This window comes from Mesoplodon densirostris, chromosome 10 (genome assembly GCF_025265405.1).
Source record: "Mesoplodon densirostris isolate mMesDen1 chromosome 10, mMesDen1 primary haplotype, whole genome shotgun sequence".
Lineage (NCBI taxonomy): Eukaryota > Metazoa > Chordata > Mammalia > Artiodactyla > Ziphiidae > Mesoplodon > Mesoplodon densirostris.
Window position 1 is genome coordinate 31,384,420 of NC_082670.1, and position 17,212 is coordinate 31,401,631.

Consider the following 17,212-nt stretch of genomic DNA (forward strand, 5'->3'; position numbering starts at 1 on the left):
GGACTTTTACCTCCTTACCCTGAGCTGGCCCGGCAGACCCAAGACTGCTGGTTTACAGTGTAATATACTCAAATTAGGCAAGAGAACGTACAAACCGAGAGGGACAATGGAATAGGTAGCAGAAGGAAGCCTGGAATTGTTACCCCACCCCACCATGCAGTGCAGGAGAGTGACAAAGACTGTCAAAGGCATCCCAGGCATTCAAATCAACAAATATTTATTGAGCACGTGCTGCATGCTGGGCTTTGGAGGCAGGACTGACTCCCTAGGGAACCAAGGTCTTACTACTTGGTAAATCACGAGTCAAAGACAGTCTGGATTAGCTAAATTGTCCATTGTCCCAGGGTTAAGCATTGTCCCTCATTGGACCTCATGTCCCCATTTGCCTGCGGGTGGGGGCGGCGGAAGGAGGAGAGTCAGTTCCTCTCCCCTCACAGGCCAGAGGTAATTAGAAACGTTCTTGGGAAAAAAATTTAAAAGATGGGACTTCCCTGGTGGTCCAGTGGTTTAAGACTCTGCACTTCCAATGCAGGGGGTGCAGATTCGATCCCTGGTCGGAAACTAAGATCCCACATGCTGTGCGGCCAAAAAAAAAAAGAAAAAGAAAAGAAAAGTTCTTGGGAAGAATGCAGGGGCAGGGAGGGAGGGATAATGATGGGTTTTCTGCTAAATGCAGAGCATCCTTCCAATCATCTCTGCTGGGAGTGGGGGGAGTGGGGAGGCATGTCCTGGCCGGACCCCTCTCATGCTCAGTCCTCCACCATGTCTTCTGCCCACTGGGCAGGCTCCAGTCAGTGATGCGGCCAGGACTGTCTTACTCCAAAAGAAAGCGTTTCAGTGGATACAGCTGCTACCAGGATTCATGGCCTCATTTGGGAGGCTAGCCTGTCCCTCCTCTCCAGGCGGGCCACTCTGGAGGCCTCCCCAGCATCCGGCGGGTGTCTCTGGCTGAGGACAAACAACAGACAGCCCAGCAAAGCCTCTCGCATATCCTGAGAGCCCAGGCGGTGGGCCAGCCGGCGCAGCAGGGGCAGGAAGTGCCGGCGGGCCAAGCGGGCAGCAGGCAGCAGCAGGCGGGCCAGCAGCGTCCGCAGCAGCAGCGGGAGCAGCAGAGTGGGCATGGCCAGTGACTTCCAAGGCGATCTAGACTCTAGGCTTGCCTTTCCTGCTCCCTCCTCACCTGGCAAAGACATGAGGTGGGCAGGATTTAACCCCCGCTTCAGTTTATACCCTCCCGCCCCCAGATCTCAATTCACGGGTCATTTTTGCTTTCCAGATGCCCTTTCTTTGGGAAGGGTGGCCGGGGCAGGAGGACACTCACCATAGCACAGATGGAGACAAACAGCCAAGGCAAGAGTAAGTTCGGGGCTGGGACCTACAGCTCGCCATTAGCAGCCTCCAGGGGCTCTTACTGTCCCCTAAACCCTCCCCTCCTCTAGTCACCCCCTCCTGTGCACTCTCAGTCACCTGGTATTCCCTAACCCCTCTCCCTCAATCCAACAGGAGTTCTTCCCTGGGCAATTCTAAGTTTTCTTTTCAGGGACCTTGATCCACCCAAACCTGACACTTCCTACCCTCCCAGTCCCCCACCGCCCACCAATGGGCAGCAGCCCAGCTCTCACCAGTAGGGACTGCCGCTTAGCATCAGTGTCCAGCTGAATTTGCCTGCAGGGGCTACAGCCTCACTGGACACTACCCAGGGCGGCCCCACCCAGCTCAGCCCCACCCAGGACAGCTTGCCTGGGTTGGGAGAGCAAGGAGGAGGCAGCTGTGTTCTGGCACCTGGTATGTGGAGGGGAGGGGGCAGCTGGGCTGGAAGAAGTGATGCAGGAATTCCTCCTGCTGGGTGCAGACCTCAGAGTCTGCACTGCAACTTTCTAATGGTGTGATCTGAGGCACGTTGATTCTTCTGGGTTCCAGTCCCCTCGTCTGTTACCTCAGTAATTGGGAGGAGTAACTGGAATGGGACAATGTATGAGACCCACTGACCCAAACCTCAGAAGCAGTAAGGTTGCAACCCACACACCGGGCATGCTCAGAGTGGCCGAGATGGAGAATGGACCAGGGCAGGCATTGTGGGTCCTCTCCTGGGATAGAGGCGTGAGGTCACAGTCCATATCATAGCTGGACACAGCTGGGCAGCACTCCCACTCAGGGACGGGAAGAGAGATAGCCACGTCAGGACCCTCTTCACCCACGTTTTCCCCCAAAGGTTAAATGGAGTTCCATGAGATAGTGAGGTAGAGATGGTCCAGGTTTGTTTTATTTTGTTTTTAAATACCTCATTCTGACATGTACACACTGCTATATTTAAAATAGATAACCCAGGGACTTCCCTGGCGGTCCAGTGGTTAAGACCCTGCATTTCCAATACAGGGGGCACAGGTTCGATCCCTGGTCAGGGAACAAAGATCCCACATGCCACACAGTACATCAATCAATCAATCAATCAATATTTTAAAATAAAACAAAGTAAAATAGATAACCAGCAAGGACCTAATGTATAGCACAGGGAACTCTGCTCAATATTCTGTAATAACCTAAATGGGAAAAGAATTTGAAAGAGTGGATACATGTATATGTATAACCGAATCACTTTGCTGTACACCTGAAACTAACACAATATTGTTTATCAACTATACTCCAATATAATATAAAAATTTTAAAAATAAATAAATTTTTTAAAATACCTCTTTTTTTTTTTTTTTTTTTTGGCCGCCCAGCATGTGGGATCCAAGTTCCCTAACCAGGGATCAAACCCGCACCCCCTGCATTGGAAGCACAGAGTCTTAACCACCCCTCATTCTTCTACTTCATAAAATGGTTACAATTTCTGCCTTGATGGACTCACATGAGATAATGGCCATGAAAGGGTTTTGTAAGAATAAGGACCTGGGAATATGATCGTTTATCATCATCCCACCACCATCCCCCATTAGCATCATGACCATCTCCAAAACCATCAAAGACCTTGAAGAAAGAAAACTTCCAATTTTGTCGAAAAGGTCTGTCCCCCTTCTTCCTGGAGGAAGCTGGGCCGGGAGAGGAGCCAAAGTACAGGTGTGTAGGTATGGTCTTCCTTTCCCTCCTGTCCCTTCCTGAGGAGCTGTGATGGTCAGTGTCATCCCTGGGCTGTGGGTGGAATGTGTATTAAGTACTATGTGCGTCACGCCTGCAAGTTCATGATCTCACTCAATTCTCACCATCGCTCTGCAGGGGAATGATTATTATGACCTTTCTACAGATAAGGAAACTGAGGTTTAGAGGGGTTAAGCAACTTACCCAGAATTACAGCAGATAAATGGCCGAGTCTCCCCCTCAGACCTGCCCCTCCCTCAGGCTTTCCCCTTATCTGGAAGTGGCAACTGCCTCTTTCTAGTTACTTCTGGCCCAAATCCTAGAATTTATCCTTGACCTCTCTCTTTTTATCACAGTTCACTACCCACATTCATAAATCCTGGTGGCTCTGCTTTCAAAGTATTCAGGATCTCCCCACTTCTCACCAGTGCTGCCCTGACTACCCTTGTCTGAGCATTTGTCATCTTTCATCTGAATTATTGTAGTAGCCTCCTAACTGGTGTTCCTGTTTCTCTTTTCCACACAGTGACCAGAATGATCTTTCTAAAACATGAGTCAGATCCTGTCCTTTTGGCTCCCTTTTCATTCAGAGTTAACGCCAAAGGCTTTAATTGTGACCTGTAAGGCCCTCGGTGTCTGACCTCCCCCTGGCTTCCTGATTCAACTTCTAGTCCTTTCCTCTCTCACTCTGCCTGCCCCACTGGCCTCCTGCTGCTCTTAACTGTGCCAGACATGTTTCCACCTCAGGGCCTTTGCACGTACTATTGCTCCTGCCTACAAAGCTCTTTCTCCAGGTATCCACATGGCTCCACCTCTCACCTCCTTTAAGTCTTTGCCCAGATGTTACCCATCCATCCTATTTAACAGTACATTCCCTCCACCCCATCTCCTGCTGCCTTCTCTCCATCCCCTCCTCTGCTTTATTTATCTCCTCAGCAAATCCTGACAGGCTATGTATCTTCCTTCCTTATCTTGCTGATTATCTGCCTCCCTCACTAGAATGTAAACTCCATGAGAGTAGGGACTTATGTCTATTTCGTCTGCTGCTGTGTCCCTAGTGCTCGGCAATAAACGTTTCTTGTCAGAATAAATAAATAAATAAAGGTTCTGTGATGGGATCCAAACCCAGGCCTGCTTGTCCTAGAGCCTGTGCTACTGAGCCCCAGAACTCCGTGGATCCACACACGTTCCTAGGATGTGTGTGAGTCCTGCGGGCCACAGTCAGCTGGAGAGAGGCATTTGGAGAGGAGGAACTGACCACGCTGAGCCTAAGGGAGGGCAAGTCAGGTTCCCTCTGGGAACCTTCGAAGTATGTAATCTCGAGAGAACTAAGAGAACTGAGAGAACCGTGGAGGCCCGCCCAAGTGCTGACCCAGATCTGCAATGCTGTGACCTTGGGTCAGTTGCACCCCATACCTCCCAGGTCAGTTTCCATTGCTGTGAGATCTTCCAGCTGTGAGATCCTTGGACCCTGGGTCTGGGGCCAGACTTCTGTCCCATCCCTGCTCCCTGAGACAGTAGGGGGCTCCAGGGGCCTGGGACAGTAAGGCAGGCAAAGGAAACAGGATGTCGTCTCTGGTAACAATAGGAAACCCCAGAGGGAGTTGGGAAGGGAGGTGGGGGAGGGGCAGCGGCTGTGTCCAGGGCCTGGATCTGGTTTTAGTTTATTCTCTACCCCTCGTCCCACCCTGGGATTAACTCACTTCATCTTCTTCCCACCTTCACCTGGGATTAATCCCATCCCCCGGCCTGCCCCAAGGCAGAAAAGGATTTCCTCAAGCCTTTCCTGGAAAGATAACCATCCCTTCCGGCAACAAAGCGACCAAAGAGCAGTTCCTTCTAGTTCCTGATTTAGCCTTGTGTAGTGGATCTTTCACGCATGGTTCTGACCCCTGCCTCCAACACTCTGCTGACCAGGGAGGAAACTGGTCAAAACTCCTGTTCCTCAAAGGCAATTTAAAAAAAAAAATGTGTTTGGGTGCCAACTTGTGAAGTTGAGGCCTGTGGGCTGAGCAGTAAGTGACCCCTGAGGTCCTCCTTCGTGGTCCTCTCCCCAGATCCTCAGGGCCACACAGAGGTGTCCTGGGGACCGCCCCCCCTCCATACATAGACATCATTTAATTGGGCCATTCATGTCAACAACAAGTGTGTACCTGGTGACGAGGACACAGGACTCACACACTAGCAGTCAGCAGCGTGACAGACAAACAGATGGGAAAACTGAGGAGGCGGTGGTGAGAGCTGTTAATAGAGCTGATGGGTTCTCGTGAGACCTGAGAGCACTGGGCCTTCCACTCCTCCCACCCCTTTCTCCTGTCTCCATCCAGGGGTTCAAACCATTGTACCGCACAGCCACTCACTCTGCTTGGACCCAAACAGGGAGGTGAAGAGTACTTCTGATGGTAACTCCAATCTGGATTCACATGCCAGCTCTGGGACCCTCTCCGGGCCACTCTGGATGCCAGAGCAGACTGCACGCTGTGCACCTGGGGGCAGGAGTAACACCCCTGGAGTTGTGCTGTGCAGCGGGCCTCCTCCCTAAAATGTGAGTCATCATAGAAGCTGCCTCTGACAGGATCTAGAGATGGGAGATTACCAAGGCCAGAGCTTGGCTTCTAGAAGGTGTTCAATAAACAACAGTTTCCTTCCTGATTGGGAGTTTGGGATTAGCAGATGCAAACGATTATATATAGGATGGATAAACAACAAGGTCCTACTGTAGAGCACAGGGAACTATATTCAATATCCTGTGATAAACCATAATGGAAAAGAATATGAAAAAGAATATATCTATACGTACTGTATAACTGAATCGCTTTGCTGTACAGCAGAAAATTAACACAATGTAAATCAACTATATTTCCATAAATTTTTTTTTTGGCCACACTAAGATGTGGGATCTTAGTTCCCCAACCAGGGATTGAACTCACGTCCCCTGCATTGGAAGTGTGGGGTATTAACTACTGGACTGCCAGGGAAATCCCAAATCTTTTTTTTTAATTTACAAAAAACAAGTTTCCTTCCTTCCATATTTTTGGGTTGTCCCTCCCAGCACATCCTATGTCTGAGGCCAGCCCTACTGGCTGCTCCTTGAAGACCTGCTACGAGGCAGCCTGACATGAACAGCTACTGAGAGCAGGTGCTGGGGCTCAGTTAACGCCTGAAGAAGCAATGGAGGTCTGTGTTCTGGCTCTGCCATGTTCCAGTGCCCTGTCATCACCCCTGGGGGATCAGCACTGGCCTGCAGCCCTTCCCTGTTGTGGGAGGTTGAGGGCAGTGCTGACCCCCAAACAAAGATTCTGAGAAGAGGCCAGGGAGGCCTCATCCAGGGCAGGCAGTGCTGAGGGGAGCGGGTGCCGAGGAGCAGGTGTGGAGGCCAGCCAGGTATAGAACGTGTCAGTGCGGAAAGGCAGAGTTCCAGCCCTGTCCCCTATCACAACACCTCTCTGCCTGGGACTGTAGTCATTAATCTACCTGAGTGGGGCAATTTTAGGATTTAAGGCCTGGACGTGGTGACAACTAAGAGAAAACTGTGGGAACGGCAGGTCCTCTGAGGTTAGAGAGGGTCGGTCCCTTCCCATGACCACCATTCCTCTGCCCACCAGTTCCAGGCAACGACAGACCCATGAACAGGCAATTGGGCCATAAGACACACACTAGACAGGCTCATAAGACACGAAGAAAAGGGGTCAGGGAGTTGGATGTTGCCTGAAAGAGTAACTAGAGCTGACAGGTGGTGCCCTTCCTTACCCACAAGAACAGTTGCTCTGGCCGGGGAGAGGGAAGCCCAGAGAGGGGCCCGTACAGAATGCAGCTCATTGTCCCCACGGAAACAACTGTGCCTTGCCCCAGACTCAGCTGACAGGCCCTGAGGTGGGAGGTGGGAGCCGTGTCCACTCTGCAAGCCCTCACAGGACTAGTCAGCTGTTGGAGCAGGACAGCTGTCCCCTGGATAGTGGGAGGGGAGGGCGTGGACCAAGGGGCAGGGGTAGGGGGTAAGGACAGACGTGCCTGGCATAGTTGATGTGGGCACGGTGTAGGGGGAGAGCAGTAAACCCCCCAGGCCCCAGGAACAAATCTAACAAAGACTGAGCAAGACCCTCATGGAGAAAACAGATACAAATTCTTACATAGGGACCAAAAAAGAAGACCTCGTACATGGACGTGCCAAGGTAATGGTTGGGACGGTATTGGGTTAAAAAGATGTTGGTTCTCCCCCAGATGAATCTGGAAATTCAACACGATTCCAACTAACCCAACAGTGTTGGGTTTTTCCTTTCTGGAATTGGGTAAGCTGATCATAAAATTTATATGGGAAGAAAAAGGGCCAAGAAGAGCCACGTGATCTGAAGAAGAAAAAGAAGAAGGGATACCAATTTGGCCTGAGAGGTACTACTGTGGCCAATCTGGTAATATGGGAATTAAAACTGTGGCAAAATGTAAGAATAGACACAGTGACTAAGGAACAGAATAGAGAGCATAGAAACAGACCTAAGGATATATGGTGCAGAGGAGAAATTTCTGCTCAGGAAATTTCTGGTCAGAGGGGAAGGGACATAGAGGATCAGAAATAGAACTGGGACAGTTGGCCATCTATGAGGGAAAGATAATATTTGATCCTCTGGCACACCAACTACAAAAATAAATGCCAGTGGCATTAGAGACCTGAATGTGGAAAGTAAAACTATGAAATATAGGACATGATCTTTAGGAATTTGGGATGATAGAGAATTATTTGTTCTATAGATTTTTACAAATCTTTTTGTTAGAGTAATTTTCAAAATTACACAAAAATAGAGATAACAGTATAATGAACCCCCATGTATCAATCACCCAGCTTCAGTAATAATTAAAAACTTTTAAATAACAAAAGACACCACAGAGTGAAAGACACTCCCCCACAGACTGGGAGAAGAGATTTGCAATCCACATAACTGAAAAAGATTTAGTATCAATCATAAATAAAGTACTTTTATAATCAGTAAGGAAAGGACACACACACACACACACACACACACACACACAGAAAAGTGAACAGAAGATATGGGCCGGTCATTTCCTGAAGAGGAAACATGAGTGGTCCATAAATGTGAAAAGCTACTTATCCACATTAGCTCATGGGGAAGTGCAAATTATATCCAGAAAGAGCTCCCATTTCACACCCCTCAGAAGCAGGAATTCATGGAGTATTGGACACAATTGTTTTAGAGGGCAATTTGGCAATATCTGGTAAAGCTGGAAACACATATTTCCTTTGGAACTCGGCAATTCTACTTCTAGGTGTGACTCTAGTGGAATTCTCACAGATGTGCACAGGGAGACATGTATGAGGATGTCCTTTCATGGTTTTTGTAATAACAACAACAAAAACTGGAAACTTCAATGTCTACCTACAGGAGAACAGAAATGCAAATGTAATCAAAGTGGAATACTATACAGCAGATAAAATGAATGCACTAACTCATGTATCAACAGGGATAAGTTTCAAAAATGTGATGTTAAGGTAAAACGCAGTGGCAAAAGAATATAGGTCAAATCATACCAGGTATGTAAAAATGCAGGACACATGAGCAATAGGATATATTCTTGTGGGTACATACCTACATATGCCCATGTAGTAAAAGTAAAAACATAGATGGGAGAGACAGGACTCCAGAGGAATAGCTCCCTCTAAGGGAGAAGGGACAGGAAATGATGGTTCATAGGTGTGGGGAGGGGATTATAACAGTGTCTCTAATGTATTATCCCTTTTAAAAAAAATTGAAGAAAACTAGGGACTTCCGTGGTGGTCCAGTGGTTGAGACTCTTCGCTTCCACTGCAGGGGGCATGGGTTCGATCCCAGGTCAGGAAACTAAGATCCTACATGCTGCACAGTGCGGCCAATAACTAAATAAACAAACAAAAATTTAAAAATGAAGAAAACTAAAGGAAATATGGCAAACTATTAACACTGTCTAATCTTGGTGGTGAATACATGGATGTATTCTGTTACACTACAGAATTGCTGTCCTCTGCATCTTTTTTTATTCTCCATATCTATCATTTAATAATGGAACATACATTGGTCCCCTTCACCTCTACCTTTTTTCTCTGGACCTCTCTAAGTCTCTTCCATCTTTTGCCCTCTCTTTCCCTCCCAACCTCCCACACGTTTCTGGCCCCCCAGAAGTAAAGGCTGTGCGTCCTGGCAATTAGGGGGCATGGTGCCAGGAGGCAGGCCTCTTGCTTCTAGCTGTCCCCTGGGGGCGGGCATCCTCTTTTCTGTCCTCAGTCTCTCCTTGGATATCCAGCGCTGGGCTCTTTCTGCCCCCTCTCCTTTCTCTGGCCCCCATAGTGCTTTGTGTCAAGGATGAGGCTGGCATCAGGGGAGGGGGAACAGGACAGGCAAAGGAGGAGGGCCAGGGAAACTACGTACATGGACGTGACCTTGCTATGCACCCCCCCCCAAGGCAATCCAGGAGAGCAGAGCCTGTCCCCTGAGCCACAGACACAGAAGGATCCACCAAAACTCTCTCTTCTCCTGTACCCAGGGTGGCCTCTTCCCTCCCCTTCTTCATCCCCATCTCTCTCTTGGTGAGGAGATTCTGAAAACAAGGGAAGGGAATGGAAACCTCATCCTCAGAATGCTTGGAGGGCCTGGAATGGTGGGATTGAGGATATGTATCTGTCAGTACCACTGAAGGTAAGTCCATGTCAAGAATGACAAAACAGATGCCTTTAAACTTCTCTGTGTTTAATTCAGCTGATGAGTATTTATTCTATTTGAATCTGATAATACAAATGTCAAAGAACAAAAAATATGGGCATGATTCCTTTTTTTTTGGCCGCACCGTGGAACACGTGGGAGTTCCCCGACCAGGGATCTAACCCACGCCTCTTGCAGTGGAAGTACGGAGTCTTAACCACTGGACTGCCAGGGAAGCCCCTAGGCATGGTGCTTTTTAAAGAGCTACATTTTGAACATGTCTCCATCCTTGGGAGATAAGTGGTTATCTACACAAAAATCTACCTACGGATTTACCGTTGGAGTTAGAATCATGCTGGGAGAATGTGGTTGTATGATTGGGTCACAAAACCCAATTAATTAATTAATTGAATAGGGCAGCTGTCAGACCAAATGATACTATTATTTAATAGACAGACAATATAGGATGGTGGTTAAGCAAGTGGAGCTATGTGGTCTGGATTCAAATCCCAGCTCCTCTGCTGCCAGTGTGGAATCCTAGGCAAATAAGTCATTAACTGCTCTGTGCCTCAGTATACTTTTCTATGAAAGGGGAGCTGATTTGTTTGGATGAAAGGCATTAATAGTTAGATGTTAGAACAGTGCCTGGTATAGAAAACATGCTGAATGAATGGTAGCACTCTTTTTTATGATGTACCCACACCTTGTATTCATTCATCACATTGCCATTTACAAAGTATGTCATTCACTTGGTCCTCACAGTTTTCCCGGGTGTTCTCTTCTCTAGACAGATGAATAAACTGAGGTTCAGAGATGGCCTCGGTGACAATCAGAAAAGGGGGATAGGAAGACTGTCAGTCGAGATGGAGGAGTTTGCACATCAGACCTAAGAGGATGCCAATTCCAGCTGGGCCACGTTGGCCCTCCAGGAGGCATCCTGGATGGAGAGCTTTGAAGGTTCAATGTGGGAGCGGTCACATTAGCTGGGAGAGCCATTCCTTTCCTTGGTCAACAAACGTATTTAATGTTTGTACGTGCAGGCATTCGAAATGCGTCAATGAAAATGACAGTCCTGCCCCCATTGTATGGTCAGTAGGGTGACAGAGGAATAAACAGGAAATGACAATACAGAGAGATAAATAGTTTGCCAGGGGAAGTGACTGGCACCTTGGGAGTCCGGGGCACCCGGCCAGCAAGGGGCCTGGGTGTGTGTGTGCAGCTTCTCAGAGGAGGCCTCCTGGAACACAGAGCCAGGGAAGGGGGAGGACTGCAGGGGGATACTCAGGAGGGAAGGGAAGGCGGGGCTGCGCTGGGGCAGGGGATGGGCAGAATGTGACGAACAGGTCGTGGGGAGACCTGCTGCAGGAAGGGGACAGCGAGGAAGAGCATGAGTAAAGACAGGAGACCAAACAGAGCAGGGCGAATTCGGGAAATGTTTGGTGCACGCAAGACAAGACGTGTCCGGAAACAATGCTTGGGAGAGTCTTGGACGTTCCTCTTGGCTGGTTTCACCAGCAGAAGGAGGGAAACTAGCATCTTTTGGGGTGATGGGTTGATGATCCGTGGTTTCTACCAAGGTGGTTCTGAAGACCCGATGAGACCAGGAATTTGACTTCTCTGGCAGGAGTGAGGGCAGTGGTTAAGCTTGGAGGGGGTGGGGATGGGGCAGGAGAAACGTGGCCAGGGGTCCAGGAGAGAGAGTGAGGCTGCTGTGGGGATGGGCAGGAGGGAAAAGTTCCCCCCACGTCAGCTCCTCGAGCTTACCTCCTTGTGGAGACAGAATAGGGACAAGGAGATATCCAAGAGGGAGGCAAGTGCAGTTATACACTCCCAAAGGAACTGGGTAAATGTAAGAAATTTATTTTGTAAATAAATAAACATATACGCAATTAAAAACATGCATAGGCATTGATAAACAGGAAGTGGTTATCCTAAGAGGTGGAATATAAGGTGAGTTTTGCTTTTCTTCTGTGTGCTTTTCTGGGTTTTCTACGTGCTACTGAGAATGTGTGACCCCTAAAGTCGATAAAGGACAGAATAAATGTTATTTACACACAAGAGGAGTCTTCAGTATAGACTCAGATGTCACCAAGAGGTCAGATGTCACCTGGAAGAGGGAGGAACTAAAGGGGCTTTGGGATGTGGCTGTGAGAGGGGGCAGGTGGCCTGGAGAGGGAGGTTCTGCTGGGGCGAAGGGCAGAGTCTATGGGCAAGCGTTAAAAACCTAGTGGAAACACAGACGACAAAGGAAAATATTTGCAGCCCCTATGCAGAGAAAGGTCAAATCTTCCTAAAATATAAATAGCCCCTAGAATTTTATAAGGAAAAAACACAGAAGGCCAGTATAAAAATGAGCAAAGAATATGAAGCGCTCACAGAAAATGAAATGAAAGGAAAACATGAATATTTGCTCAGCTTCAAATGCAAAAAAAGAAATGCAAATTACAAGGACAGTCAGAAACCATTTTTCTTCTATCACATTATAAATATGCAAAAGTTTGACCACACACTGCCTTGATGGGGAAATAGACACTCTTATCTTGCTAGTGGGAGCGTAAATTGGGATTACCTTTATGGAGGGGAATTTAGTATATATCCGAATTACTGATGTATATACTCCTTAGCTCAATATCCCACTTTTAGAAATTTATCCTGTAGAAATATTTCCACTATATGAGATGACATATGTGCAGTGTTATTCACTGTAGCATTGCTTATAGTAGTGAAAGATTGGAAACAACTCAATAAAGAGCTGATAAATAAATGTCGAGACTTCGCTGCAGTGGAATACTCTGCAGCTATAACAAATCATAAGGAAGCTCTCTGTATACTAATAGAAAAATATCTCCAAGGTATGTATATCACCTTTCTCCCCTCTAGCAACCACCTGTTTGTTCTCTGTATCTATAAATCTGTTTCTGTTTTGTTATGTTTGTTCATTTGTTTTATTTTTTAGATTCCACGTATAAGTGAACTCATGCAGTATTTGTCTTTCTCTGTGTGACTTGTTGCACTTAGCATAATACCCTCTAAGTTCATCCATGTTGTTGCAAATGGCCAGATTTCATTCTTTTTTTGTGACTGAGTAATATTCCACTGTGTGTTTGTGTGTGTGTGTGTATACACACACACACATATATATATACACACACATATATATATATATCACATCTTCTTTATCCATTCATTTATTGATCGGCACTTGGGTTGCTTTTAATTACTTTTTAAAATAAACTATTTATTTTCAAATAGTTTTAAGTTTACAGAAAATTGTGAAGATTGTCCAGAGAATTTCTGTATACCCACACCCAATTTCCCCTGTAATTAATATCATATCTTAGTACAGTATATTTGTTACAATTAAGGAACCAATATGGATACAATAATATTACCTAAAACCCACACTTATTCAGATTTCCTTAGTTTTTACCTAATGTCCCTTTTTCTGTTCCAGGATCCCATCCAGAACACCACATTACACTTAGCTGTCTTACCTCCTTAGGCTCCTCTTGGCTGTGACAGTTTCTCAGACTTTCCTTGTTTTTGATGACCTTGACAGTTTTGAGGAGTATTGGTCAGGAGTTTTGTATAATGACCCTCAAGTGGGATTTGTCTGATGTTTTTCTTATGATTAGACTGGAGTTTGGGGTTTTGGGGAAGGAAACTACAGAAGTAAAATGTTATTCTCATCACATCATATCAAGGGTATATTCTATCCACATGGTTTATCTCTCTTGTGTTAACCTTGATCACCTGCCTGAAGTCGTGTTTGTCAGGTTTCTCTACTTTTTCTTTTTTTGGCCACACCGCACAGCTTGTAGGACCTTAGTTCCCTGACCAGGGATTGGACTCGGGCCCTCAGCTTTCACTGCTTGTGGAGTCCTAAGCACTGGACCACCAGGCAATTCCCAGGTTTCTCTGTCTTGAAGCTACTCTTTTCTCTCGACTTCCACACTGTCCTTTTTGGAAGGAAGTCACTATGTGCTACCCACACTTAAGGGGTGAGGAATTATACTCCACCTTTGACATACTCTCATCGTGCTTTTTGTGTTTGCTACCTTTTTTTTTTTAAGCATTTCCATACTTTCTGGCACTGCAAGATGCTCCAGGTTCATCCCGTATATTTCTTGCCCCAGTCCTAGATTCAGACATTTCCTTCTCATTTTTCTTGTGATGAGAACTTTTAAGATCTACAGCCTTAGCAACTTTCAAATATGCAACACATTATTATTAGCTATAGTCACTGTGCCATACATTACATCCCCATGACTTCTTTCGTTGTTGTTGTTTTTGGCCACACCACGCAGCTTGTGGGATCTTAGTTCCTTGAGCAGGGATTGAACCCAGGCCCATGGCAGTGGAAGCGTGAAATTCTAACCACTGGACTGCCAGGGAATTCCCCCCATGACTTATCACTGGAAGTTTGTTCCTTTTGACCACTTTCACATATTCCACTCAGCCCTCACCGCCACCTCTGGCAACCACCAATCTGTTCTTTGTATCTATGAAGTTTTTTAAAAATTAATTAATTAATTTATTATTTTTGGCTGCGTTGGGTCTTCGTTGCTGCACGCAGGCTTTCTCTAGTTGTGGCGAGCGGGGGCTACTCTTCATTTGCGGTGCAAGGGCTTCTCATTGCGGTGGCTCGTCTTGTTGCAGAGCACGGGCTCCAGGCGCACGGGCTTCAGTAGTTCTGGCACGTGGGCTCAGTAGTTGTAGCTCGCAGGCTCTAGAGCGCAGGCTCAGTAGTTGTGGTGCACGGGCTTAGCTGCTCCTTGGCATGTGGGAGCTTCCCGGACCAGGGCTCGAACCCGTGTCCCCTGCATTGGCAGGCGGATTCTTAACCACTGTGCCACCAGGGAAGTCCTATGAGTTGTTTTTAAATTATTAAAAAATTTTTTTTAGATTCCACTTGTGAGATCATAGAGTGTTTGTCTTTCTCTATCTGAGTTATTTCATTTAGCATAGTGCCCTCAGGGTCCACCCATCTTGTTGCAAATGGCAAGATTTCTAGCACATTTTGACCCCACTTTCTCAGAGACCAGAGGACGAAGCTCTGGAGCTATGTATTCTAAGGGACCTCTGTTTCTTGATGTGGCCTCGTCTTTGCAGTGCAGTTGGAGGGTGTAGAGAGGGGTCTAAAGGAAAACGGGGGCAGCCGCTGTGGAGAGTGGCAGTGAGTCATCCAGAGGTGAACTCTAGATTACCATGTGACCTCAGTCAAGGGCACCCAGCTTGTGTTGTGCAGGGTGCAGGCAGCATGGTCTAGTGCCCTTCCCCAGCAAAACCCCACCTCTGTGAACAGAGGAAGTGCCACATGCTGAGGACCAGAAGAGAAGAGCAGAAAATGTGGTCACACACCACTGGGAGATGGCAAAGACATCATGGGAAAGGTCTCCCAAGCATTAGGCTGGGGAAGGCGGCAAGTGAAGTTGAACGACATTGAGTCAGAAGGGGCTGGTGAGGGTGTGTGTGCAGAGAGCAGACTTGGCAGGCAGGAGGAGAGAGCAGCCAGGCCTGGCTGTAGCTGGGGGGAGCTTTTATTTTAGAGTTTGGATGTGGAGGAATGTGATGTAGGCATGTTTGCATACATGTTGGATGCATGCATGAATTAGATATGTTTATTAAATGTATGCTAGTTCATCTCACTTTTCCAATACAGGGCAGTCATGTGCTAAAATTCTGGGGATGCCCCTCACATCATAATCTGGGTGAATGATGCCCCTTTTAGTTGTTCAGAGCACAAACTATATATGGGGCTCTGCTAAGTGTGGTGACGGTATAAGCAGAAAGGGTAGGGGGATCCAGATATAGTTGTTTTTTTTTTCCTTAAGATTTTATTTTTATTCATTTATTTATTTATTTTGGCTGCGCAGGATCTTATTTTGGCACGCGGGACCTTTTAGTTGCAGTGTGCAGACTTCTTAGTTGCGGCATGCTGACTCCCAGTTGCGGCATGCATGCAAGATCTAGTTCCCCGACCAGGGATCGAACCCCGGCCCGCTGCACTGGGAGCGCGGAGTCTTACCCACCGGACCACCATGGAAGTCCCCAGATTTAATTTTTTGATGTAAGAGAAGCCATTTAAGCCTAAACCATTTTGTGATCTAAGCCTGGCCACAATGCTTGCCCTTGAACAGGTCTCAATAATAATGACCGTAAGGGAACAGAAGAACGACATGACTTAGGCAAAAGAAGTAAGAATGGCAAAGATAATAAATCAGTTGTAAAGACTCCCAATTCTGGTTCAGTGGTAAAGATTAGCCTGAAGCACTCAACCACCAGCTCGACTGGAACCTAAGAGATGGTGATGTTGACCTTCTCTGGCCCTTGTGACTTCAGTCAACTGAAGCTTGGCCTCTGTTGACCTTTGCCCCAATTCCATGCTGAATTCTCCTCTGCTCAAGCCCCGTCATGAATATGCATGTACCCTTAGTTTAGAACATCCCCAATTTGGCTGTTAGGGAGACACTGCTTTGGGAAAGATCTCCAGTGTTCTCCTTACTTGCTGCAAGTAATAAATCCTTCCTTCTCCTGCTCTTTGGCTTGGTTGTGTCTTTTGGCTCGACACCCAACAAGAGGGGAACCCAATTTTTAGGTAACAGTAATGAGTTTACCATCTGTGGGAAGCACAATACTTCACCCTCATAACCTCAGTCGTCCATACAGCAGCCCTCTGAGACAGGCACTGTCACCCCCATTTTTTTTTTGGCCGAGCCACATGGCTTGTGGGATATCTCAGTTCCCCGACCAGGGCTTGGACCTGGGCCATGGTAGTGAAAGCCCAGAATCCTAACCTCTAGGCCACCAGGGAACTCCTAGTCACCCCCAACTGACAGATGAGAAAAAGGAAACTCTGTTAGAGAAATAAAATAATTTGCCCAAGGCCATCCAGCCAGAAGTTGGCAGCATCTTCCGCTAGGGCAAGGGACAAGGATGGGGTGGGGTCAGCATCTTGCTGGGCTCCCCAGAACCAGCTGGGCACTGCTGGGTTCTCTCAAAACTCAAAGGACCTGCTAGTTTTCCAGCCTCTCCCAAAGGATCCCTGACCCACCCAGGGACCTTTGCTCCTTCGCTGCTCTGAGGAGAAAAGGTGGTGGTAGAAAATTAGGGTGGAGGAATCAGTCTTAAGACCCTCATTAACAGAGTGTGACCTTCTCTCTCAGACAAGACTGCAGAGGGGAGAGGATGGGAGAAGAGAGTGGCAGGGCTGGAAATGATTCCTCGGGAGGTGGTGGGGGGAGGCAATGGAGTGGCAGGGATGGGCAGTTGTCACAGAGCAGGCAGGGGGCAGGGCTGGTGCAGGGAATCAGTCACCAGACCCAGGAAGGCTGGAAGCCCCCCCACCCCGCCCCCAAGCATAAGAGGAATGGGCGTGTTTAGTGCAAATAGAAGGAAGTCTTTGAGTCCTTACTGCAGGAGGAAACGAAGCTAGCTACCCTGGGAAG

The 17,212-nt window shown here is 47.4% G+C and overlaps 1 protein-coding gene across 1 annotated transcript; it reads right to left on the bottom strand.

Moving 5' to 3' along the window:
• Positions 1 to 294: 294 nt before the first annotated feature.
• MYMX (myomixer, myoblast fusion factor) lies at positions 295 to 1,664 on the bottom strand. The gene is made up of 2 exons (XM_060111054.1): positions 1,623 to 1,664; positions 295 to 1,180 (listed from the first exon to the last, which is right to left on the bottom strand). The coding sequence occupies exon 2, from the start codon at positions 1,119 to 1,121 to the stop codon at positions 861 to 863; it is 261 nt and encodes an 86-aa protein (XP_059967037.1). The 5' UTR covers positions 1,122 to 1,180; positions 1,623 to 1,664; the 3' UTR covers positions 295 to 860.
• Between the last annotated feature and the right edge of the window lie 15,548 nt (positions 1,665 to 17,212).

What these genes read in the sequence shown, in the direction of transcription:
- MYMX (XM_060111054.1), bottom strand. Translation starts at nt 1,121, where the DNA reads ATGCCCACTCTGCTGCTCCCGCTGCTGCTGCGGACGCTGCTGGCCCGC.